We start from the raw sequence: 27,293 nt of genomic DNA on the forward strand, positions 1-27,293 counted from the left end.
CCAGAGCACCTAATTGACTTGTTAATGTCTGTTCTCTCAGTTGCTGTTAAGGCTGAAAACAGGTGGGGACTGTCCAGGGGGTTAGAGAGCCTGCTATTTCATGGCAACTGAAGACAGGCAGCAGGTCCCTGTTCCTTGGATGAGTGCCAGCGCCTGTGGCTGGGTCTGATGGAGCCATGCCACAGCCATCACAGAGCTGCTCTGTCCCTCTATCCCTTGGGACCACCCTAGTAGAGATGGGATGGGGCGAGTCAGCAAGGGATGATGTGGCAGAAGGTCCAAGAGGTGGACGAGCGTCTGTCTGCTGACTCCTTGCTCTGTGACTCACTGTGGGCCAGGATTAGTAGAGGTAATGACCTTGGGTTGGGGCTAATCTGCAGAGCATCCCTTATTCTGTCTTCCATGATGCATGTGTATGTGTGTCGAGGGGTGGGTGGTGGTGTTATGTGCACACACAAGCACATCTCCTCTCTCTCCCCCTGCAGGGAGCCGCTTCATATTGCTGGAGGGGAGCCAGTTGGATGCCAGTGACTGGCTGAACCCTGCCCAAGTGGTTCTCTTCTCTCAGCAGAACTCCAGTGGACCCTGGGCCATGGACCTCTGTGCCCGGCGGCTCCTGGACCCCTGTGAACACCAATGCGACCCCGAAACTGGTAGGCGGGAGCATCGGGCAGCGGGTAACTGTCAGAGTTCATGCCTCTTGCAAGCACCCCCTCAAAATCCAGGCCACCCCTCCTGATTGGCCCATTATCATTGGGAGCCAAGGCTGTGCAGACTGGCAGCTCAGGTTGGGCCCCTGAGCGTGCTGGCTTGAAATGTGGGTCATCTTCTGGCAGAAGCCTTGGAAATATCCTGACTATAGCCACAAGCCCCACAAATATCTCAGGATGACCTCCACAGCCCATTTCCCTGCAGTCAGGGGATATCAGCTATGGGGTCTGAAATCGTTATGCATGTTTATTGCAGAAAATTTGGAGAATTTAGAAAAGCATATAGAAGGAAATGATTCTCATCTATAATTCTATCTCCTGGAGAAATCATTTAAAAATTTTAATGTCCTCCCCTCTGATCTTTTACAGTGACTGATTCTTAGAAGTTTGTAAGCACACTAAGTCCTGTAGAGTTTTCTTGATTTTTTTCACACATTCTATCACGGGAATTTTCTAGAAACACTAAATAATCCTCAATAATGTAATTTCTAATGACCATTTGGTATTCTATTGTATGTCTGTATCATAGCTCATTTAAATAGTCCTGTATTATTTGACATTTAGGATGCATTAAATTTTTAATTTTTACAAATACTATTAAAATGAATATCTTTCCACATAAATGTAAGGCACATTTGAAGTCATGTTCTTCAAATAAATCTTAGAAGAGAGATTACTGGGCCAAAGGGTATAGGCATCTTTCAGGCTGTTATATTATCCAATGGGGCTGGGACTGCTCTGAGAGAGGGTTTGAATTCAGACACAGTATGCGTTGGGGTGTTCACAGTGCTTCTTGAGCTCCAGTATACCAGGAATATGGAGCCTTCATCCCAGGTTGCTTTGCACTTTCGTTGTAGAAGGACTTCATCTATGATATTCTTTATAAAGACCTAGTTCCAGTAGATTCAGTACACAGATAGCTCCTTCTCAGAGCCTGGTTCAGTTCAGTTGCTTGTGTCCGATGCTCTGCAACCCAATGGACTGCAGCATGCCAGGCCTCCCTGTCCATCACCAACTCCCGGAGCTTGCTCAAATTCATATCCATTGAGTCTGTAATGCCATCCAATCTTCTCATTCCCTGTCATCCCCTTTTCCTCCTGCCTTCAATCTTTCCCAGCATCAGGGTCTTTTCCAATGAGTCAGTTCTTCACATCAGGTGGCTAAAGTATTGGAGTTTCAGCTTCAGCATCAGTTCCCCCATGAATATTCAGGACTGATTTCCTTTATGATTGACTGGTTTGATCTCTGTGCAGTCCAAGGGACTTTAAGAGTCTTCTTCAACACCACAGTTCAAAAGCATCAATTCTTCAGCACTGAACTTGATTTATAGTCCAACTCTCACATCCATACATGACTACTGGAAAAACCATAGCTTTGACTAGATGGACCTTTGTTGGCAAAGTAATGTCTCTGCTTTTTAATATGCTGTCTAGGTTGGTCATAGCTTTTCTTCCAAGTAGCAAGCATCTTTTAATTTAATGGCTGCAGTCACCATCTGCAGTGATTTTGGAGCCCAAGAAAATAAAGTCTGTCACTGTTTCCATTGTTTTCCCATCTCTTTGCCATGAAAGGATGGGACCGGATGCCATGATCTTCATTTTTTGAATGTTGAGTTTTAAGCCAGGCTTTCTGCCTTAAGGGTGGTATCATCTTCATATCTGAGGTTATTGATATTTCTCTCGGCAATCTTGATTCCAGCTTGTGCTTCACCCAGCCCGGCATTTTTCATGATGTGCTCTACATAGAAGTTAAATAAGCAGAGTGACACGGAGAAGGCAATGGCACCCCACTCCATTACTCTTGCCTGGAAAATCCCATGGATGGAGGAGCCTGGAAGGCTGCAGTCCATGGGGTCGCTGAGGGTCCGACACAACTGAGCGACTTCACATTCACTTTTCACTTCCATGCATTGGAAAAGGAAATGGCAACCCACTCCAGTGTTCTTGAGAATCCCAGGGATGGGGGAGCCTGGTGGGCTGCCGTCTATGGAGTCGCACAGAGTCGGACACAACTGAAGCAGCTTAGCAGCAGCAGCAACAGCAAGCAGAGTGACAATATGCAACCTTGATATACTCCTTTCCCAACTGGAATCAGTCTGTTGTTCCATGTCTGGTTCTAACTGTTATTCTTGACCTGCATACAGATTTTTTAGGAGGCAGGTAAGGTGGTCTGGTATTCCCATCTCTTTAAGAATTTTCCAGTTTGTCATGATCCACACAGTCAAAGGCTTCAGCATAGTCAATGAAGCAGAAGTAGATGTTTTTTCTGGAATTTCCTTTCTTTTCCAATGCATGTTGGCAATTTGATCTCTGGTTCCTCTGCGTTTTCTAAATCCAGCTTGAACATCTGGAAGTTCTTAGTTCACATACTGTTGAAGCCTTGCTTGGAGAATTTTGAGCATTACTTTATTAGCATGTGAGATGAGTACAATTGTGTGGTAGTTTGAACATTCTTTGGCATTGCCTTTCTTTGGGATTGGAATGGAAACTGACCTTTTCCAGTCCTGTGGCTACTGCTGAGTTTTCCAAACTTGCTGGCATATTGAGTGCAACACTTTCACAGCATCATCTTTTAGGATTTGAAATAGCTCAACTAGAATTCCATCACCACCACTAGCTTTGTTCATAGTGATGCTTCCTAAGGCCCACTTGATTTTGCGCTCCAGGATGTCTGGTTCTAGGTGAGTAATCACACCATTGTGGTTATCCGGGTCATGAAGATATTTTTTGTATGGTTTTTCTGTGTATTCTTGTCATCTCTTCTTAATATCTTCTGCTTCTGTTAGGTCCATACCAGTTCTGTCCTTTATTGAGCCCATCTTTGCATGAAATGTTCCCTTGGTATCTCTAATCCTCCTGAAGAGATCTCTAGTCTTTCCCATTCTATTGTTTTCCTCTGTTTCTTTGCATTGATCATTTAGGAAAGCTTTCTTATCTCTCCTTGCTATTCTTTGGAACTCTGCATTCAGATGCTTATATCTTTCCCTTTCTCCTTACCAGAGGCATGGTAAAATACCTTAGAACCAGGGAAGGGGATGTACTGACATCTAAGACCCCCAGGTGAAACATTGTTGGAGTCTAGAGCCGGCTCCTCCAGCTCTCTGTACCTCATGTACCACCCCCTCTTCTTCCTCCTTCCATACACATGCACATACAGACACACACACACACACACACACACACACACACACACACATAAACACACACATACAGATGCATCTCAGTCAGGTGCCAGGCTGTAAGGATATCAGTAGAAGTTGCCTCCAAGAGACTTGGCTCTTACTTCTGTTATAATCCATCGTTTCAGCTCTCTGGGGGAATAACAGGTAACCGCAGCATCAAAAGTTCACCTTGTTAGGTCTAAAAGTTGTTGTTACGTGGGCCCATCGCAGAGATTCTAGGCCCCCATATGGAGGAGAAAGCACAGCATTTTAAACATCTGATGTCTAAGACTGTGCTTACTTGCTGCTCCTCCCACGCTGTCAGGCAAACACCAAACCAGACAGATGGGCTGTGCACCATGCCCAAAAGCCAGCGTGCTCAGGAGAGAAAAGCAGGCTTATCTCAGTGGTGGGGCCTCTCCAGGCAACTGAGTAGTCTCTGGCCCCCTCTGACCTGCATGGGGAGACCCTGGCCAATCTCACTTGTTAAAGTCACTTCTGAGAGAAGCATGACATCCAGAGGGTCTTGGAAGCTTCACCTGAGGTTTTAAAGAACAGGAAGCTTTTTTGAATAACACGTGGAAAGAGGGATTGATGTTTTAAGCTTGGTCGGTCTTAGAGATAAACCCCTCCTTACTTTAGGTCAGTGCTCAAATTCCCTAAGAAGTACATGCCTTGCCTGAAGTCCCATGGCTACCACAGGCAGAGTTGGTGTTCTATCCACCATGAAATCGGAGCAGAAGTGGGGTTGTAAAGGTCAAGGCCAACATACCTGTCACTGTAACACTATTCACCAGTCACCACTGCTGGACATCCCTGTTTCCCAAGCTGGAAGCTGAAGAAGCTACTTGTCCACAGCGAAGCTCCCATCACCTCTTCAGCCCCTCCTGATGTCTCATTGCTAATCCTCACTGCAGATGCCTTTGGGAAGCCCCTCCCCTGCCAGTGGCTTCCCAGTATTTGTGGCAATTAATGAAATTCCAACTGGAAAGCCAGGGGTGGAAGTTAAAACAAGAACCCCCAACAGAACTAAGGTGCGATATCTTCATTCAGGGTAGCCGCTGGGAAATGATGGCTGCAGAGACTTCCATTTCCATCAATGCTGGGGTTGGAAACCCTCCCCCTTCCCGCCCTGCTTCTGTCTGAGCAGGGGATGATGTGGTCATCCCACACAATCATCAGCAAGAAACTTTATCGCCTCCCACACTCTATCCTAGAGCCTTTCTCCAAGGAGCTCAGTGTGGGAATTGGCTGCAAGTCAAGCCCACGTTATTTTTGCAGTCCTCCAGCTAACTCACTTGGAAATGCCATGGTGTTGGGACATGTGCTTTCCCAGCCATGCTGAGGGCTCTGCCCATGTGGATGGGTAGAACTGTGCAAGTGCACATGTATACTTTTTCACACACACAAACACACACGCAAGCACTGGTGCTCAGTCACCTCAAAGGAGCACCCCGTCCCCCAGAGCCTGAAGCTCTCCTTAGGCACCCTTCCAACGTGTTCCAAACTTAAGTGTGTGTTTACTCATCACCCGCACAGAAATTTGGAGTACCAGGTGGGGTAGGTGTTGTAGATTGTTTAGTCGCTCAGTCGTGTCCAACTCTTTGTGACCCCATGGACTGCAGCACGCCAGGCCTCCCTGTCCTTCACTATCTCCTGGAGTTTGCTCAAACTCATGTCCATTGAGTCAGTGATGCCATCCAGCCATCTCATCCTCTGTTGACCCCTTCTCCGCCTACCCTCAGTCTTTCCCAGCATCAGGGTCTTTTCCAATGAGTCAGCTCTTTGCATCAGGTGGACAAAGTATTGGAGCCTCAGCTTCAACATCAGTCTTTCCAATGAATATTCAGGGTTGATTTCCCTCAGGATTGACTGGTTTGATCTCCCTGTTGTCCATAGGACTCTCAAGAAAGAGTCTTCTCCAGCATCACAATTTGAAAGCATCAATTCTTCAGGGTTCAGGTGTTGTGAAGTGAAGTGAAGTTGCTCATCGTGTCTGGCTCTTTGCGATCCCATGGACTGTAGCCTAGCAGGCTCCTCCATCCATGGGATTTTCCAGGCAATAGTACTGGAGTGGGTTGCCATTTCCTTCTCCAGGGGATCTTCCTGACCCAGGGATGGAACTCAGGTCTCCCACATTGTAGACAGATGCTTTACCGTCTGAGCCACCAGTGAAGTCAGGTGTTGTAATGGGCTCCTAAATATGTTCACTTCCTAATCTGAAGAACCTGTTAAAATGTTATGTTACCTGGCAAAAATGAATTCAAGTTGCAGGTGAAATTAAGGTTACTGGACATCTAATCTTAAAATAAGGGGAGTATCCTGAATTAATCAAGTAGGCCCAATGAAATCACAAGAGTGCTTAAGAGTGGAAGAGGAAGGGAGAAGAGGCCAGAGTGATGCCACATGAAAAGCACTCCACCAACCACTGCTGGATTTGAAGGCTGAGGAGCCAGTGAATGCAGGCATCCTCTGCTGCTGCTGCTAAGTCGCTTCAGTCGTGTCCGACTCTGTGCGACCCCAAAGATGGCAGCCCACCAGGCTCCGCCATCCCTGGGTTCTCCAGGCAAGAACACTGGAGTGGGGTGCCATTTCCTTCTCCAATGCATGAAAGTGAAAAGTGAAAGTGAAGTCGCTCAGTCGTGTTCGACTCTTAGCGATCCCATGGACTGCAGCCTACCAGGCTCCTCCGTCCATGGGACTTTCCAGGCAAGAATACTGGAGTGGGGTGCCATCACCTTCTCCGAGGCATCCTCTAGAAGGTGGAAAAGGCAAGGAAGATGATTCTCCCCTGAAGCCTCTAGAAAGGAACACAGCTCCATGGACACCTTGTTTTTAGCCCAGTGAGACTCACATCAGATTTCTGACCTGCAGAACTGCAAGGTAGTAAATTTCTCTTGTTTTAAACCACTAAGTTTGCGGTAATTTTTTTATGGTGACTATAGAAAAATAACACACCGGGGAAGGAGAAAAAGGACAGAGGAAAAATAAACATTGTTATGCCCTCTGTATGTCGCCCTGGCATGGTTTATGGAGGGTGGCTACACAGACCGAGAGATGGGTCAGGAATCTGCAGAAGGCCTAGAGCTAGAAGGAACTTGAGATCCATATTCCAGCCTCCCCTTGCCGTTCTCCCACTGTGCTATTTGGGCAGGACATTATGTACCTAAATTTACTAGCCTGGGAGCCCTCTGGCAACCACATACTGACTTTCCCTCCCAGATCCTGCCAGGTTGGTGACCCTGGGTGTGTCTCTGGTCACGTGGGGCTAACAGCACACTACTGAAATTGTATCCTGCCTGGATCCAGCCAGGCGTTGACTTTTTCTGTACTTTCTAAGGGTTTTTGTGGCAGCTATATTTTGGTTGATTGGTTTTCTGATGGCAATACAGACTAACTAGCTTCAGCAACTTCTCTCTCTCTCTGCTCCCTTCCTGGCCTTTGTTCTGCCATATGGGCAGCTGTGGAGGCTTCACACACCTGCTGGATTTCACAGCCCCCATCATTTCTGGCCACAGACCTTCATTGCCCTTTTCAGGATATGTAGCTTTTATGAGTCTGCAAGGAGGATTGGCTTCCAAGCTAAATCAAGTTTTAATCCCCATCCAAGATAGTCACTGAAATTCTTTCTGTCCCAGATCTTTGTGTAGGCCAGTCCCATCCTGGAAGAAGTGTGTAAAATCTGGTGAGGGGCATTGACTAGTTCCCAGACTCACTCTAGCCCTCCTCCCTTTTCCTTGCTCTGAAAAAAGACCTTTCTCTCTCTTTTTCTCTAGTCTTCCCTAGTTTTCAGAACCCAGTTTGGCGGGGTACCACAGCTCCCATTTTGTTCCTGCCCACTGGATTGCCCACTCACCCCAAACTCCTTTTGTGGCTCAGTTAAAGCACCTTGCTTCAGGGTGTACTTTTGGCTTATTTCCCTCTGTCTGTCCTCCCAGAGTCACCTGTGGCTATTTGATTCTGAGCCTGATGTCTGCCCAGAAGAGGAGACCAGGCAATTAGATGTTATTCCCTCCCAGATGTCTTGCAAAGATTTCTCTTTTTGGATGAAGCATACCCAATTCATTTAAATAAAAGTCAGCAGCTACCTGAAGGTTGGAGATGATCAGGGCTTTTTGGCATTGATTTCTGTATTTACTTCATGAAGAACTTGTGTTCAGCCCAGTCATGTCTGAGGAGCTCTGGCTTCAAGGTCTTCCTTTAACCCTTCAAAGAGGTTTGTGCCTCCATCTGTCTGTGGAATGAGTGGGAAATGACCGAAGGCACTGCACATCACGGAAGGTACCTCGAGGTGTCTGCCTTCAGGGTGTCAAGCGCAGATCAAGTGTAAGCATCTCCAGGCCCTACATGGATCATCTCTTGGGTGGGGTTGTGCTCTCTGGCAATGTGGCTGCCTTTGAGTGCCTCCTGCAGGGCACGCTTCATCGCAGTTGGGCACTTCTCTGTGGCCGAGACACGTCTCTGCATTGGATTCCTATGAACACCACCACAGAGTCGGCACATCATGTGTTCCCTGCCATCTGTCACAGCAGATGCAGAGACTGTAACACTTCGAGCTTAGGAGGGCATCCAACACCCTTGTGGGGTCTTTAAAATTCACAGCTAACAGTCAGAGCCTGTGCTTGCACGAAACCCCTCTTAAAGTCAAGATTTAGCCGTTGGTTGCCATAGCAACTTTCCTCATCAAGTCTGAACTCCTTTCAATGTAGATGGCCAAACTGGTTTTGAAGAGGAATACAGAAGAGAAAAGTTTGGTGAGTCCCAGAAATGAGGATGATTTAAGAGGCAAATTTTGGAAATCCTCAAACCCTAACCTGATATGTTTGAAACATCTCTCTGTTGCTCTGACTTGGGGCTGCATTTACCATTGTATGGAGAAAAGCTTTTGTTGTCAGTAGTGTCCCCACATAGTAATAAATGATGGAAACCTCATAAGGGGATAATGACTATGAAGGCAATTTGAGGAAGGTAAATGTGCTCTACAAATGGTAGGTATTGCCATCATTAGGAAAATCAAGCTCTGCTTGAACTCTGGGTTGTTACTGCATTTATTTCTACACATTTTGTGGTAATTAGATCTCAAGTGTGGAGGAAGGATTCACTTTTTTGTCAGTCTTTAATTCTAAGCAAGGCATCCAGCCAAGAACTTTCTAAGAGTCAGAGTGATGGGTTTGACAACCTCTTGAGATTACTTCCTGTTTTGTAATATCATATCCATGCCTAAATGTCCACAAGGAAATTAAAAGATGATCTGCTTAAGGGAGAATCATATCTGGACACTTGACCCATTAATTGGCTTGATATTGGCATCTTGGGGAGAGGTGGTGGTATCTATAAATTTAGGACACACTTTAATTTATTATTGTCCATTACACAGTATTTATACAAGGTCTATTCAAAAAGAGGAAAAACCAGCTTATTCCTCCCCTTGTGTAACTTTCAGTCTAGAGTCCATGCTTTCTTTGGAATTGATATGGTATGAAGCCCAGCTCCTGGTATTTCCCTTCTTGCCCTCCTCTGGTCCTCGTCCATTTTCTTTCCTTCTATCAGCGAAACAGCCTTCACCAGAAGCCTTATCATCAGCTGTGCTTTCTTATGTTTGACTCCCAGCTTCGTGACCATGCCTAGATTCAGCTCAGCACCTCTGAAGCCAGTAAATTGGAGCCCGTTGTGAATCTGGCCCACGTGGAAGCCTAAATTTGTCATCCAGAAGACAAAGCACTGCTCTAACGCTCCCTTTGTATCCCTCACAAAGGAAGTTATTCATTTTCACTCCACTCCTGAGCACCTTGACTGAGTCGGTGCGGGAGAGGACGATGAGTATTATCTGGTTGTGAGACTCTGATGGGCAGTAGCTTATAGGGCAATTTTGGCAAGAATGTCTGTGCTTAGAGTTTAACAAAAACTTCTTGCTCAGAGCCTACACAATCCCTGCCCTCATAACTGTAAGGCCCCTTCACTTCATTTTTATTGTTTTTTATCTTTGAAAAGAGGAAATAGCTCTCAAAGCTTTTATTCCATCTCTGTCCTTTTAGAGCATCTCTTCCCAAGGAGATAAAGAAACCTTACCCCTTGTCTCTGTAGGGCCTGGTGCCTGTATAGCAATTTCCATGTTTTAGGGAGTCACACCCTGTTCTTTCACTGTCTACAAGTTAAAGAAGCAGTCTGTGACAGAGTCAGTACTGGTGCTGTAGTGAAACTGGTCTCAGCAGTTTAGGGATGCATAGCATCACCCGAGGAATTGTTAACAGGAGGAAACAGTTACAATTTTCTTCAAAGTCATTCTAAGTAGAGCAATGATCCTTGATCTTTTGGGGGGTCTTGGATTGGCTGGTAAATCTGATGAATGTTATGGAAGGCTGCTCAGGAAAGATGCACATAAACACACTTCAGTTTTGCATACAATTCCAGAGAAGGCGATGGCACCCCACTCCAGTACTCTTGCCTGGAGAATCCCATGGACGGAGGAGCCTAGTGGGCTCCAGTCCATGGGGTCGCTAGGAGTCGGACATGACTGAGCAAATTCATTTTCACTTTTCACTTTTATGCACTGGAGAAGGAAATGGCAGCCCACTCCAGTGTTCTAGCCTGGAGAATCCCAGGGACGGGGCAGACTGGTGGGCTGCCATCTATGGAGTCGCAGAGTCAGACACGACTGAAGCGAGTTAGCAGCAGCAGTTAGCAGCCAGAGAGGCTGTGGACCTCTTGGTACCCTATCGGAGTAACGAATGGTAATGAAACATAGTGATACCATAAACAAACATAGGTGATCCTTCTGTTTATCAGCACAAAGATGATTAGCTTTGGACTTCCCTGGATGTCCAGTGGTTAAGATGCCGCCTTCCAATGCAGGGGATAAGAGCTAGATCCCTGGTTGGGGAACTAGGGTCTCACATGCCTCGGGGTGTAGCCAGAAATTAAAAAAAAAATTATAGCTATTTTCATTTAAAAACCTAGAGTTCTTATAAAATCATAATAGCTATAAGTGGCCTCCTCTAAATACAGCTGTTGTACTTGGGCTAGCTACACAGCCTGGTTGGGGAAAAAGGTCTGTAGTCAGACTGACATAGCTTCAAATGCTAACTCTGCCATTTAAAAGCTTTCTCCAAATCCCTTAATTTTTCTGAGCCTCAGTTTCCATTATCAGCATAACATCGCTAATAATACATACTTTTCAAGTTTCTTAGAAATATTTGATAAAATAACTCACTTATGTGGTCTTTAAACATGTACTGATCATCTAATACGTACCTTGCAGTATTTGGCCACTGAGAAAATAAAGATGAAAAAGTCCCTTGCTCAGTCCTTCTTGGATTTTGTGTCTGCGGAGCCCATGTAACAGGTGCTGTGTAAATGTTAGTTTCCTCCACTAGTGAAAGTCATCATGTAGTGAAAACGGACGATTGGTGCTGTGTTCCCTTACATGGGCAGTGGAGATGGGAATGTATGGCATAATGGGATTTATGGCCTCATCCCTGCCACTGTTAGAGTTTGATCTGATCATTACATTTTCTCCAACACAGACATGTCAATCAATTTCTTTGTGTTTCTTTTCCTTCTTCCTCACCCTGCTTCTAAGGGGAATGCCTCTGCTACGAAGGTTACATGAAGGATCCAGTACACAAGCATCTTTGCATTCGGAATGAATGGGGAACCAACCAGGGGTAAGTGAGGGGATGGCGAATTAGCCAGTTCCTGGATATTACCACGCCCTCAGGCAGACAGGATGCAGAGCAATTGCCTCTAGAGGGACAGAGCTAAAGGGTGGTTCTATTCTGAACATCAAACGGGTGACCTGTCACTGTGCATCCATATTTACACCATCCCAGTGACGTCCTTCTCTTCTTTCTCTCCGCTTATGAGTTCAGAGCCTTCAGCTGGGATCTGGGAATCAGGCTTCCTTTTCTTACCGCTGTCAACCATGAGGATTCCACAGACAGGACTTAGCTGATGATTTTGTTGGAGACACGTGAAGACACACAGACTCTAGCACAGCTCCCCCAGAGCTCCACGAGCTTTGTGAGACTGACATGAGTAGAAGCTTGTTTTCACCAGCACTGTCAGAGAGGGTGAGATGCAAAGACTCGGGGAATGCAGGATTGAGATAAAGGAGTTTTGTCTGATCCCCAATTGCCATCTCTCTGTGAGACCTTTGCTTTCCCCCGAGCATAGACAACTGGGGTAAAATATTAATAGTTACCATGTCCATTGCTTTGTTTTTAAATCTATTTTACTTTTTTAAATTTTTCATGGTGATAAAATATACATAACATAGAAATGATTATTTTCCCCATTCTTAAGTGTACAATTCAATGGCATTAAGTGCACATAGTATTGGGCCACTATCACCACTGTCTATCTTCTGTTGCTTTTTTTATCTTTTTATACTTTATTCAGGGTGCTGAGAACCCATTTTCTGCCTTGACTGTGTTCAGTAGGAGAGTGTGGGGAGACAAGGGTCAATAATGCTAATAATAGCAGTCAGTGGGGCAGGGGAAACTGGAAATCAGGGCAAAAGCCCTCTTGGAGTGATTGCTTGGACTGCAGAGTTGAAATGTATTTGCAGTCTGACAAGGCGGAGAAAAGAAACCACCATCCCTTCCCATAGCACCACTGAGGACTCTTAGCCCTGAGGTCGGTGCTTAGCCTCCTCTGTATGTTTCTGATGAGCCCAAACCTAGAATATTGAATGTAGTTCTGGACTCTCAAAGCAATAAATATGGAGACAAATGGGTGAGAGTTTGGAGAAGAGCAATAAAAATGATTGAAGAGCCCGAGGGAGTGATTTATGATGAAGGGATAGAAGAACTCCACTCAGAGAACTTGGCCAGCTGATGACTAAGTCAAGGCATGATAGATGCCCGTAGACGTTCGATGAGGGCAAATGTGCTGGAACGGGTTGAAGTTGAGTGATAAGGACGAGAGAGAATGAAGTTAAGGAAAGGAAATCTGAGTCACAGGTCAGAAAACTTGGGGGAAGTCAGAATGCCATGAAATTTCTCTGTTAGTGAAAATGAAGGACGACTCCGTTTCTACTGAATTGGTGATTGTATCAGGGAGTCAGGCTGCAAAATGTAGAGGAAGGAGTTTGGAGAAGGGTAAATGCATATGAGGTGGCCTGCTGTTGAAAGACTGGTGGGGAGAGCTTGGCTCATAGATGCCAAGCAGAGTGTGAATAGTGCACGTGTAAAGGCAGCTCAGTCCTCTTCCTCTCTGACCCCTGACATGCTTGCATGGTTGCTGGGGCACCAGGATTTTAGCTTATGGCTGAGAATCTCAGTTGACTATGATTCTTACTGAGTAAAATATTGGGAAAGCTGATGAATAACTGACAAAGAGATCTCTTAGCCAGCATACCTGCTGCTGAAGTAAACAATGACAAAAAATCATTTCACTTTGTGCCCTGAATGATCAGGGCTGGCTCTCTGCAGTGATTGGATTTGGGGGCTAATCACTCAAGCCTCCGTGCCCCTTGTCTTGTAGACAGATCATGTGAGGATGGGCCTGACTTCACTGGGTAATTGCACAAGGCTTCGTCATTCCCTCTGGCTGTGTGTAGAGACAGTCTTAGGATGTAGACAAGAGCCTCCAGGGAAATGGTGGAGGCCCCACGATGGTGTCATTTAAAATAAGACAGGCTAAAGCCCCAAGTTACAGACTGACAGGAACATTAGCCCCAGGAAACAGACAAGTAGACCTAATCTGTCATTTCCATCTCTAATTTCCATTATTCTCTGATCATCACTGTCTACGAGGTCTCATTTTGGACACTAATAAAATAATGGAGCAACTGTTAGGAGGTGGGGGAAAAGTGACTATCTGGAGAATAATGGAGCCAGGAGTGATAAGCAGCATGAGTTTATATGTATATAAAGAAGTGCCAGACAAAGGACTGCGTTTTCCTCCTAAAATGACAAGATAAATGAAAAGCAGAAGACGCCATACATCTTGATCTAAATCAGGGGTCTGATGCCATGTTTCTTTAAATTATTCTTACAAAATTAATCGAAATTGATTTTAACGTGAAAACTGTCACTTGAATTGAAAATTACCTGACGGATTGCTAACTAATGACATGTATTGGGGTATTATGGAAAAATCAATGGTAGGCCTGATTTTCCTGAATAATTTATTTAATGTTCCAGGAGGTGGAGGTGAGCTGCATGTATGGGAATTTACATTTTTCACTTAGTATTCCTATATCGCATACGTTAAAATACCTGAACATTCTTTTGAAGTCAAACAACCAAATCCTAGGCCACTGAAAGCTAAGATGAATTCCCTTGTGAAAAATCTAGGTTAATGTACCAAAGGAAAAGTAGCAATGAAGCAGTCATGACTTTCAGACAAAGAAGAACATTGATCAAGGACGTTAATACAAAAAAAAATATCCAGTGGATGATTCTGTGAGACAGAGGATTTACCTGCAACTTTATCCGGCCACTGCATTGTGCTTCAGTTTACCTGGATCTATATGTGTTCATGTGAGTGTGGTATGTGATGTATGTGTGAGTGATGTGTGTGTCTGAGTGAGCGGATTTGTTTATAGAAATCCCCTCACTGCTCCAGGATTCCCTGGTGGCTCAGACAGTAAATAATCTGCCTGCAGTGTAGGAGACCTGGGTTTGATCTCTTGTTTAGGGAGATCCTCTAGAGAAGGAAATGGCAACCCACTCCAATATTCTTGCCTGGAGCATGGACAAGGGAAACTGGCGGGCTATAATCCATGGGGTCAAAAAGAGTCAGACACAGCTGAAGCGATTAACACACACTTTCTCACCATGCCATTCCGTCGTTTACTCTCTCACTCATTCATGTTTTCAGCAAATATTCACTGTATTACCCATTGTGGCCCAGGATAGGCTAGGTTGCTAATTATAAGAAGAAGATGTTGTCTCTGCTCTGGAAGAACTAATAGTCTAGATAGATAGGTGGGCACATAACAAGGAAATTGCAGTGAATTCTAAAACCAGTTAAAGGTTTCAGTTCAGTTCAGTTCAGTCGCTCAGTCGTGTCTGACTTTTTGTGACCCCATGGACTGCAGCACGCCAGGGCTCCCTGTCCATCACCAACTCCTGGAGTTCACTCAGACTCATGTCCATTGAGTCAGTGATGCTATCCAACCATCTCATCCTGTCGTCCCCTTCTCCTCCAGTCTTCAATCTTTCCCAGCATCAGGGTCTTTTCAAGTGAGTCAGCTCTTCACATCAGGTGGCCAAAGTATTGGAGTTTCAGCTTCAACATCAGTCCTTCCAATGAATATTCAGGACTGATTTGGTTTAGGATGGACTGGTTGGATCTCCTTACTATCCAAGGGTCTCTCAAGAGTCTTCTCCAACACCACAGTTCAAAAGCATCAATTCTCGGCACACAGCTTTCTTTATAGTCCAATTCTTACATCCATACACGCCACTGGAAACACCATAAGCTTGACTAGATGGACCTTTGTTGGCAAAGTAATGTCTCTGCTTTTCAATATGCTATCTAAATTGGTCATGACTTTTCTTCCAAGGAGCAAGAGTCTTTCAATTTCATGGCAGCAGTCACCATCTGCAGTGATTTGGTAGCCCAAGAAAATAAAGTCTGTCACTGTTTCCACTGTTTCCCCATCTATTTCCCATGAAGTGATGGGACCAGATGCTGTGATCTTAGTTTTCTGAATGTTGAGTTTTAAGCCAACTTTTTCACTCTCCTCTTTCACTTTCATCAAGAGCTCTTTAGTTCTTCTTCACTTACTGCCATAAGGGTGGTGTCATCTGCATATCTGAGGTTATTGATATTTCTCCTGGAAATCTTGATTCTAGCTTGTGCTTCTTCCAGCCCAATGTTTCTCATGATGTACTCTGCATATAAGTTAAATAAGCAAGGTGACAATATACAGCCTTGATGTACTCCTTTCCCGATTTGAAACTAGTCTATTGTTCCATGTCCAGTTCTAACTGTTGCTTCCTGACCTGCATACAGATTTCTCAAGAGGCAGGTCAGGTGGTCTGGTATTTCCATCTCTTGAAGAATTTTCCACAGTTTATTGTGATCCACACATTCAAAGGCTGTGGCATATTCAATAAAGCAGAAATAGATGACTTTCTGGAACTCTCTTGCTTTTTCAATGATCCAGCGGATTTGGCAATTTGATCTCTGGTTCCTCTGCCTTCTCTAAAACCAGCTTGAACATCGGGAAGTTCATGGTTCACGTACTGTTGAAGCCTGGCTTGGAGAATTTTGAGCATTACTTTACTAGCATGTGAGATGAGTGCAATTGTGCTGTAGTTCGAACGTTCTTTGGCATTGCCTTTCTTTGGAATTGGAATGAAAACCAACCTTTTCCAGTCCTGTGGCCACTGCTGAGTTTTCCAAATTTGCTGGCATATTGTGTGCAGCACTTTCACAACATCATCTTTTAGGATTTGAAATAGCTCAACTGGAATTCCATCATCTCAACTAGCTTTGTTCAGAGTGATGCTTTCTAAGGCCCACTTGACTTCACATTCCAGGATGTCTGGCTGTAGGTGAGTAATCATAACGGTCTGAGCAAAGTTTAATAGGACTACCATTTAAGGAGTTCTTTATGGGACATCCCAGAATCTGGAATATGGTTTCATGGAGAAGTTAGATCTTAAACTGTTCTGTTTAATAAGTACCAAAGGTAATTTTAAACAGAAAGAACAGCATATGCCAAGGCATGGAGACTCAAGAAGCATGATTTTTCCAGGAATGACAAACAAGTAGCTCAGTGTAGCTTACAGGTGCAGTCCACAGAGACAGGAGAAGAGGCAGGTAAGGTGGATAACCACTAAATCTTGGGGACTTCCCTGGTGGTCCAGTAACTTAGGACTATGTGCTCCCAATGCAGGGGCCTGGGTTCGATCCCTAGTCAGGGAACTAGATCCCGCGTGCCACAACTAAAGATCCTATGTGCCGCAACTTAGTCCTGGCACAGCCTAAAAATTAGACTAGATCTGAAGAGCTCTTGCTTACTAAGGCTTTGAACCTTAAAGCTCCATGTGTACACCCCTTGAATGATGAGCAGGAGGTGCCTGTATATGTGGTGGATTGTTCTCTCACTGCGTGTTATTTTTCTGGACCCTTCAAAATAAGACATCTTAAAAATAAAGCAGAACAAACACACAAGAAACCTCTCAAGACTGTCTAGTTTTACTTATCTGGATTGTGCAAGTAAAATAGTCTTAAAATTATCCTGTAGATAAAAGTTTTCAAGACCACACAGCAAAGAGTTTCAGAGAACTGGGGACCATATATGTACATGATATGTAAATTGAGGACATTGCAACCATCTTGGTGACTCTGGTTTTGCCAAAAATGCCCAAGGAGAAGTGAGGCAGGTTGAGACATTCATGTGTGAATCTTGGTAATAACGTCAGTCACTGTGGTTCACCCAAGTGACAGGATCCAGGCAGGGTGGCAGGTTGTAAAATCAATGAACTCATTACACAAGAGGCTCCGATTCACTAAAAGTAAAAATAGCTTCAAAAAGATTCAAACAAAGTCATGGATGACAGACTTCTAATGAGTTATTAAAAGAACATGGGATGTTTGAGGTTACATCCTTGGTCTCTGAGGCTGGCAACAAAATCAATCACTGCCTGACTGACCCAGCACCCCTGGTAACCTGGTGCCCAGCAGAAGTCCCAGCAGAAGTCCCAGCATGGAAGGGTCCTACCCTGACCCAGGGCTTCGCCACATCTCTGTCTAACCTGTGTGGATTCACAAGTGCTCAGCCTTCTGACCCCTGTGGCCGCATAGACACAGCCAGAGGCCTTTGTGGTCTCTATATGGTATTTGTCTGCTAGGACAACAGGGACAAATTGAAAATTTTCACAGACAAGAAAAGTGAAAGTGAAAGTCACTCAGTCGTGTCCAACTCTTGCGACCCGCTGGATTATACAGTCCATGGAATTCTCCAGGCCATAACTGGAGTGGGTAGCCTTTCCCTTCTCCAGGGTATCTTCCTAACCCAGGGATTGAACCCAGGTCTCCCACATTGCAGGCAGATTCTTTACCAGCCGAGCAACAAGGGAAGCCCAAGAATACTGGAGTGGGTAGCCTATCCCGTCTCCAGCAGATCTTTCTGACCCAGAATCGAACCAGAGTCTCCTGCATTGCAGGTGGATTCTTGAAACCAATAATGTCAATAAAGACAAGAAAGGAACCAATAGATGAGGGTGAGGGAGGCAAGAGAGATTGATTTACATGAAAATATGAGAGGAGAAAAAACAAATGTATTTAGCCACTTTGGAGGTTATTAAGAAAGGCTCTAATGATGTCTTTTGATAAAGAGTGCACCCAACAGCCTCTTGATATGTTTTTCAGAACACCACCATTAGATTACATTCATGCATGTGACGGTGTTCCCAGTAAAGAGCAGTCTGGTTTCTTATTCTGGCATCTCAGATATAGAGGGTGACACCAAGGAGAGTCCCCACTGGAGAACATAGTACTAGATTTCAGTGCTGAAGGATGGCGATGGAGCGATGATTTATGAGATGGGAAGAGACCAGCTGTGGGAAATGAACAGGTGTTTCTCAAGGTGTTAAAAGCCATTGTTAGAACTAGACCTGCTCATCAGAGCACTCCTCTCACTGCCTGCTCAGGAGGCAACTAACGTACCACGGTCTCCCCTCAGATCCGTGCCTTGTGTGTGTGTGTGTATGCACACACATACCCTCACACAGCCCAAGCATCTTAAGGCCTCTTCATTGTCTCAGGTGCGTACTGCTCTTTCTATTTCTACAACTCCCCACTGCTCCTCACCCTCCCAGGAGTGACTGCTTGGGGATTCTAAATCTGTACAAGAAACAAATGTCCCACACCAAAGCATCCGGTTTCCTTTTCAAGCCAAGAAGGAGGATGGTGTTTGTCATGGTTGGTCTCAGCCCCTCTGTCTTTTTCAGAAATGTCCTTGACAGAAGGTAATTTTATTTAGGTCTGTCTGAATGATGCCATCCTAAACATTTCCCTAGAGACCACTCACAGGAAAATGACCACAGCCCAGTGGGGAGGCTGCCTTTCCCTCTGGGTTCTAGGTGTTAGCAGAGACTACCTACTCAGATTATTCAAAAGGATCCAAAATCCGTTCTCCCCTCCAGACCCCCTAAAACTGAGCAGGAATATTCTCTCAGCTTTCTGACCATCAAAGAGCAAACAGAACCATTGTAGGGCAGCGACTAGAATGCTGGGGGGTAGCTCTGATTCCCAGCCCAGGTCGTGGGCAGTGTTTGGCCTTCTCTGACCTGCCCGAGGTCTCGTCAGAAGTGACTCAGATGGAGTCAGACAGCCCTGTGTGACACATGACATTTCCTGACTTTCTTTTGTCCATTTCTAGCTCATCATCTGGCTTTTGCGTCCCCACCCCGCTGCCTGTCTGTGTCAGCGATGCCCTATTCACCTTCCTCCAGCCACCCCCAACACCAGACAAGATTTGCAGGCCAGCCTGCCGCTGCTCTTTTATCTGTGGGCACCCTCCTCCCTTCCCTCCAGCCCTGGCTTCATTGTCTGTGCCCAGCTCCTGTCACTGCCATGCCAGGCACAAATGTGATTACCCTCCCATTAGCTCTCTTTTTATTCTCCTTTTTTCTGTGTGTGTGTGTGTGACTCCTTCTAATTACCCTCACTTATTCCCTTCTTCCTAGTGAGGGTTTCTAGTGTTTTTATTTGGCCTTTTATTCTCATTCTCCTTTTCTTTCCCCCTCCATTTTTTTTTTTCTTGCATCGCCTCCTCTTCCTCCAGGACTCAGTAGAAATGTGACTGTCCTTTCCCCCACCTATTTCAACAACAAACAGGTCATCTTAGCTCTTCGAATGAAACCTAATGTTCCTAGTTCCTTCTCTTACGAGAAGCTTTGATGTAGCCTGATTCCAGCTGAAATGTTGCCCCTTAGAAGGAGAACTGACTCCCGATGGTTACGCAGGCAGGAACTGAATGTAAAGTGGATCTCCACCTACCAAGATGACCTCAGATGGGCTTCAGGGGATCAAGTCCCCCCTGTTGGCTCAGGGAACCCTGCATCTCATTCTTAGGGATTTTCTCAAGTGGCAGCATGTTTAATTTGACCCATTTTCATGGCGAATGTGTGGTCAGTCAGCTGAGTACAGCCATATGCTTTGTGTGTTGCAGGTAGACAGCTGGCAGAAAGAGCAGCTAAGGGCTGAAACCTCGTGCCTGTGGGCCCAAGCAAAGCAAACCCTGAGACGCTGGGAGGGTGTGGGGGGGGGAGCGGGGAGGGGACATCTGCCCTGATGCCCGCCTTTTTCTACTGTGCACAAAGGCACTTGAGGAGCTTGTACTGCCTTGGTGGTGATTGTCTTGGGTGATGCCCTTTGCTCCCCTCTTAGAGGCAACCTGAACCTTTTTAGTTACTCGGGATGATACAAGAGCAAAATACGCCCTAATAATTGACTCTCTGATGCCAGTTCATAGAGCAGATACTTAAGAATCATCTGGGGAGCTTATTTAAAATACTGACTTTCAATTGCTGCCCCATGAGATTTTAGTTTCATGGGTCTGAGCGAGGGCCCAGACTCTGTACATATGAAAAGCTCCCCCATATGCTTCTGCAGTCCAGCTAGACTTTAGAGCCCTTCCTGAGTAAGGTGTGGAGTCTCCACATCCCCCATGCCCCAGGAAGACATCCTCTTAACTGCACACCATCCCCACTGATGAAAATAATGGGCTTGTAGACTAGTGGCTTAGTGCATCTTAAAGGATTCTTGCATTTTACTGATTGGGAAATAGAGGGCCAGAGAGTTGAAGAAACTTGTTCAAGATCACATAGCCAGTAGCCAAGCATTATAGTGACAGGTGGGTACTTGAGATAAATCAGTTGAGTAAATACTGGTTTCAAAGAGGTCTCAGTGTGATAAGCACGTGACATTCTGAAAGTCAGTCATCAGCTGTAGAAGAGAGGTGGGCATTCTGTGGTTCCCTCCTGCTTCTCTACATCCTTTGCAAGGCACCAAGGGGGCTCAGCTTCATCTCACCCTCCCCCACGTGACAAGCATCTGCAGCCCCCCTACAGTACTGCCTACCCCGTGGAGGAGGGTGAAACCTCCACAGTGCTCTTTCTGACTAGTCCAGTCACAGCACCAAGAGACTTATTTTAAACAGCGCTGGAGGCGGGAACACTCATATTTCCTCCGACATGACCACCAGGGTGAAAAAAAAATCAACCTCAATTTACCCTCCCATCTGCTCAAGAATGGAAGATAAATTGTTTCAATTTTATAGAAATGAATGTTTTATGTCTGGCCCAGGCTTTCCAGATAGTGTCCTGAATTTATATATTCTACTGAATGCATGGATGTTTTCTACTAGGAATGCTCCCCGGACCTCTGGCTTCTTTGGGTTTTGGTCTAAGAATACTGGGTTTGAGAGGGCTGTCATTTTCCCGGGCTTTGGAGATCTTGGCTATTTATCTTTTTCTTCCTTTAAAATAAATAGAAAAAAATCCACTCGTTATCCCATGCTCAGAGAAAACCACTGTTAGCATTTTGGCATCTTTCTTCCCCGTTTCTTTTTCTATGAATCAGAAGTTTTATTTCCCACTGCCCTCTCCCCAGTTTTGAATGCATGTTGTTCACTTTCATTATTTGATAATGAGCATGTATTATTTTTGTAACCACAAAATTTGGGGGAAATTTAAGAAGGGAGCTTTAAAAGTGTCATTGGGGTACATTATTTTTCTCAAAATGTTTTCTCTGGGGAAGTTATTCTTAATGTCTAACTGACAACCCTTAGTTTAAACCCTGGTTTTGGAGGAAGAAGAAAATGGTTAGAGTCTAGTGTTCAGGTCAGAGTCGTCTAAAGTACACATCGCTGTTAGTTTGTGTATAATAAAGGACTGGATGAACACCAAGAAGTGACCCTCAAATTCAGCACAGTCTTTAATGCAGTACAACTTCAATGTCACTGGAGATTTTCAGCAAGCCCTCAGATAATGCTGATTAATTGCTGCCTTTTATTAAGTGTGTAGTGGTGGGCTGTGTGTGTGTGTTTTTTTTTTTTTTAAATATCATCACTAATCTTGATTAAAATCCTCCAAACTGGTTAAGAGGTAAGCAGTTAGTAATGTTTATTCCATTTACAATTTCTGTGAAAGCAATTTCGGTAAAAGCCATCTTAAGGTTTAGTCTTCCTAGATAAGTATTTATGAATTCTTGTTCAAACATTCACACTGCAATTTTTTCCCTAAGTTTTAACTTTATATAATTTCAGAAATTGGAGAGCAAGCATTTTGTCACTGCACATTGTGGTTTTTACTTGATCTTTTTTGTTGTTCTTATAAAAGGAATGCATATAATTAGTGGAAAATCTAAAAAAAAAAAAAAAAGGAGAGAGAGGAAAAAAAACCCCACAGAACAGTAAAAAGGAAGCAATCCAAGCCACCTGAAGTGGCATCTCCTAAAGGGAACACATTCTCAACTCTTTTGTTTAGGGATAATATTTTTTTAACAAAAATCACATTATATCATCATATCTCTTGCTTTGTCTTATATAGTCACATATGCATATAAACACATGCACACATATATATGTATATTTAATAAGAAAAGTACCTGTTTTCATGTGGGGCTCAGTAGTGTGGTGACCAGGGTCGCAGTGGTGAACAGAATTGCCTGATGCCAACATGTAGGCTCTTCTCACTAAATCATGATACAGCTCAATGGTTGGGATAATCTTTTCCTTCCCTTGTGCTCTCCTTCCCACCAAGTTTATTAACCTTTCTACACAGTTTTCCACACTGAAAGCATTATTGTTGGCTTGAGGAGAGATAGGCTGGAAACCAGGCTTTTCAGCCGAGGTTGGCTTTTGGATCTCAGATCTTTGGATGGAACAGAGTCCCCAGATTTCTGTTGCTGAGGACTGTGAAAGGAGGCCATGAACAGCTGTTCAATGCCCTGATGCTGCACTCACCCAATTAGCCCTGGAGGTGGAGGATTTCCATGTGGCTGCCCAGACCACAGTGGTTGGCATGGGCTTCCTCTAATCCTGATGTACAGCAGGGTCTCCCTTGCTCACAACCAAATGAGAAAGATGGCTTTGTTTATGTGTGTATTATTTATTGACGTATAGTTGATTTATATTGGTTTCAGGTACACAGCATAGTGGTTCAATATTTTTATAGATTACCTTCCATTCAGAGTTATTACAGAACACTGGCATACATCCCTGTTTGTATAGTAGCTTGTACCTTGTAATCCCCTGCTCTCATCTCACTCCTCCCCACTTTCCTCTCCCCACTGGTAACTACTAGTTCTCTGTATCCATGAGTCTGTCTTATTATATTGCTTCCATATGAGAAGGATAACTTTAAATGGAGTAGATGCTCACCGTGAGTGGAATAGGAGCATATTTCATACTGGGTGACGCCATCTGGAGGGAAATTAACATCAGTGTTGGACTTCCCTGGTGGTCCAGTGGTTAAGAATCCGCCTGCCAGTGCAGGGGACACAGGTTCAATCCCTGTCCCGGAAGATCCCACATGCCATGGAGCAACTAAGCCTGTGCACTGCAACTACTGAGCCTGAAAAAAAGGGCAGCCCAGGCACCATAACAAAGAGTAGACCCTGCTCACCACAACAAAAGAAAGCCTGTGTGCAGCAATGAAGACCCAGCACAACCGTAAATACATAAATTTAAGAAACTAAAATGGTCAACACCAGTGAGCCTTAGTACTTTACATGCCTGGTGTTATAGCATTTCCCACACTCTACCCTTCAGATGCAGTAGTAGTAATAGTCATGGTACTAATACGGTAACAATAACAGCTGACACTTACATAGTTCTTGGGATGCACCTACCAGCCTTCCAAGTTCTTGTCATGTACCAACAAATTTATTTCTCATTTCAACACTTTGAGTAAAAACTCTTGTTGTCTCCCTTTTACTGGTGAATCTATTGAATATTGCAGCAATATTCAAAGTCTCATGGGCAAGAAAAGAAAATCTCAGTCCTAAAGGAGAACTTTCTCTTGCCAAACCTCTCAAAGGCTACTGTTCTGAGAGTCTCAAAATGAAAGCAGGAGAGAAACTACCATTCAACCTTGACGCTCTGGTGGCAGGGGATCCCCGTGAGTAGATGCCTTGATTAAAGCAATGACAAGGATGCAGTCTGTAGTTAAGCATCTCTTCCTGAATGATGAAGTGTCCCAGGGAGAGTGACAAGTCTCTCGAGGGACCTAGCTGGACCTAAACTGGGGGCTTGTAACTGCTGGGGCCACGCACCTGTTACTGAGCAGCTCTGTGCTATGGCTCATGTAAAATTATCACTGTGGATTCAAGTCAAGATGGTCCATTATACCAGAGGTCATGGCATACTCTTCACCATGGACCCTCTGCAGCATTTCATTTGCCCATTTACCGGTGCAAATATGGGAGACAAAAACACCAAGGCAAGTCCTTGCTCTTGGCGAAGTTTCTAGCGCCTTTGCACAGTGTATTGAAGTGAGGTCCTTACCTTTGAAGGATGGGGCCGTCCATTTTCTTCAGGCTACTTGCTCTAAAAAGAACATAGTCTGAGATATGCTCAGAGGTTTTTCTTTCCAAATGTAGCCTTAAATATTGTCAACCAGAGTTCGCTTAATAGCCTTGGTCAAACAGTCTCCTCGTAACCAGAAGCTGTGGACACCTCACCTCCAAGAGTAGTTTTGTTCACCTGCTCATGCTTTTTTCTCCATAGGAGGCAGCAGAGCACAATGGGAGGAGCACGGAGTTGGAGTCAGACAGGCTTGAGATTCTACTAAAAGCGCTTTATTTTTGGTTAGCTTCATAACTCTTTTGAGCCTCAATTTCCTTTTCGGTGAAAAGAATGTTGCACTCAATAATGTTACATAAAATATGTAAGCACTCAATAAGTGATGGCATTAAGTATCCCACTGATGATGTTTTGCATTGGTCATTGCCTCATTTATGTTCTTTGAACTGCCTCCAAATGATGTGATCTTAACATCAATTTGGCAAGTGGGGTTGAGAATAATCTACCTCTAGAATGTAAATTCCACAAAGGTATAAATACAGTCTCTTGTCTTGATTGCACTGTCAGACCCTATGGGGTCGCACAGAGTCAGTCACGACTGAAGCAACTTAGCAGCAGCAGCAGCAGCAACACACTGCTTGGCACATAGATAATACTCAATAAATATTTGTTAAATAAATAAAGACACGTGTTCATCTTTGGGCAAGACACACACAGACCTCTTTTCTGAACCTAATTGGATCTTTAGACTCTCTCATGAGAGTGGTGACTCGCCTCCCTAATTTCAGGGAATAGGAGTAAGAATATCAGCTGAATATCAGCCACACATTCAGAGCCGGGAGCCCACCTCAAGGCCATAGCATCTCACCTGCCACCTGGGATAGGAATCTCTCCTACAGCCTTTCTCACAGATGGCCACCTGAATACGATCAGTGACTGTGTTCTTGGAAAAGGCGGCTCATTTCATTGTTGTAAGGCAGATTCCTAGACAGTGCTCCTTGAGGCTGAGCCAAAATGTGTTTTCCTGTAACGTCCACCCATTTGGTCAGCTCTGTCCTTTGGAAACAATACAGAATATATTGATTTGCTTCTTCTATGCTAAGGACTGCCAGCTTATATGGTGCCTTTGTGTGCATTATAAAAATGTGCCTACCTATTACAGGGTGTAGGGTGGATGCCTGTGAACAAATAGGCCACCTTATATGGGCTGGCTACATATTAATGTTTCTTTTTTTTAGTATTTATTTATTTGGCGGCACCAGTTCTTAGTTGCAGCACATGGGGTCTTCCGTCGTCATTGTAGCATGTGGGATATTTTAGTTTTGGTATATTGGATCTTTTATTGTGGCATATGGGATCTAGTTCCCCAGCCAGGGATCAAGCCTGGGCCCCCTGTATCGGGAGCATGGAGTCTTAGCCGCTAGACCACCAGAGAAGTCCCTAATGTTTCCAATAGTTGTGATAATCTCCCCAAGTCTTCTCTTCTGAATATACCTAATTCCTTCAGCTGTTCTTTAGATCACAATTTTCCTGAATCCCTTTAAGTCCCTACCAACTGCATGCTGCATCCCCCTAGTTTTTCAGAATGCCTTTCAGAATATGTTGCCCAGGACTAATCAAACAACCCTATAGAAAGTATCATGTCTGTTTCTTCCCCTGCATTTTCTATTAATGAATTTCAAGCCAGGTTTGTGTTAGGCCCTTTAAGAGAAGAGCTGTGGTGTTAGCTTATATTTAGTTTATGGTCAACTAAAGATCTTTTTCACAGGGACTGCTGTCAAAAAGGGAAAGTATATTTAAGACTGAAGTCAATTTTCTTAACCTAAATTCAGGTCTTATATAAAACTCTATTAAATTTTTGCTTGTAGCCATTGAAATCCTTTGGATCTTGACTTTGTCATCCTATGTATTAGCTATCTCTGCTATTTCATGTTATGTATGAATTTAATTAACATACCTTTGGTGACCTTCTCCAGGTAACCGACAAAATTGTTAAAGAGAACACCACAAAGCCCTGCTCCCTTCAGAGACTTTCTTGCAGGTTGACCTTGACCCCTTACTCAAAACTTGTAGGTTACATTTGTTCCATCACACAGAAATTCATCAGCTGTATAATCATTCAACCTTCATATTTGCATCTAGTCCTTATAAAAGATTTTTCAAGTGTCTGTCCCAGAATGAGTACTCAGTACATTTTCTAAGCCAGGGAATGAGTGCCTTTCTGAAATCAGGGATAGCTAACTTTTGTGCCACCCTTTGAAATGCCGACCTGGAGGTGCCATCAGAAATGGTCATGAGCCTAGCTTGGGATTCCCCCTTGTTCATGAATCCAGTCTAGCTCTTAGACATCTTGGCATTCTTGATTTTTTTAATAATGATCTATCCTCTGTCTCTGAAGAGCCCAAAGCTGCTGAAAATTTCCCTGCACACTCTCCATGTGGCTCTTAGACATCTATTTCGCCAGACTATGCAGTTTTATCTCACTCACAATCTTGCCTCACAGGGAGTTCTGGTGATATGACCCTCAGTGGGTTCCTACCTGACTGAGTGAATGTAAAGATCCTATAAGAGCTATTATTTACTGAGAGTTTACACTGCACCGGACGTATTTCTAAGAGCTTATAATAGATCTGAATCTTACCACAAGTATTTGAAGCTACCCACTTTTTACAAATGGGGAGACTGAGGCAGAGAGAAGTTTACTAGCTTGCCCAAAGCTTAGACCATAGAGTGGCATAATTGGGATTCAAACCAAGGCAGTCTGTCTGGAGTCCGTGCATGTAACTCTCAGGGTGCTGCCTGACAAGGAAAGGATTTACTCTGTGAACAAGCAGGTCTGTGGGCAGTAAATGCCCCCTTCACTTGTGTCTTGTCCCACCCGCCACAATCCCTTCTCTGAAGTATCCTGAGTCAGGACGCTAAGCTGACGGCA

General features: G+C 44.5%; 1 protein-coding gene across 3 annotated transcripts in view; it reads left to right on the forward strand.

Annotated features, from left to right (window-relative positions):
* ASTN1 (astrotactin 1) overlaps positions 1-27,293 on the forward strand; it is a 356,585-nt gene that overhangs the window by 168,344 nt on the left and 160,948 nt on the right. For all 3 annotated transcript variants that reach the window (XM_086342418.1, XM_086342419.1, XM_086342420.1), the window contains exons 7-8: positions 486-653; positions 11,450-11,534. In XM_086342418.1, coding sequence (XP_086198544.1) covers positions 486-653; positions 11,450-11,534 — 253 coding nt within the window. The remainder of the gene's footprint in view (positions 1-485; positions 654-11,449; positions 11,535-27,293) is intronic.

This window comes from Bos grunniens, chromosome 16 (assembly GCF_055505025.1).
Source record: "Bos grunniens cultivar Pamir isolate PY7600 chromosome 16, Bosgru_T2T1.0, whole genome shotgun sequence".
NCBI classification, from domain to species: domain Eukaryota; kingdom Metazoa; phylum Chordata; class Mammalia; order Artiodactyla; family Bovidae; genus Bos; species Bos grunniens.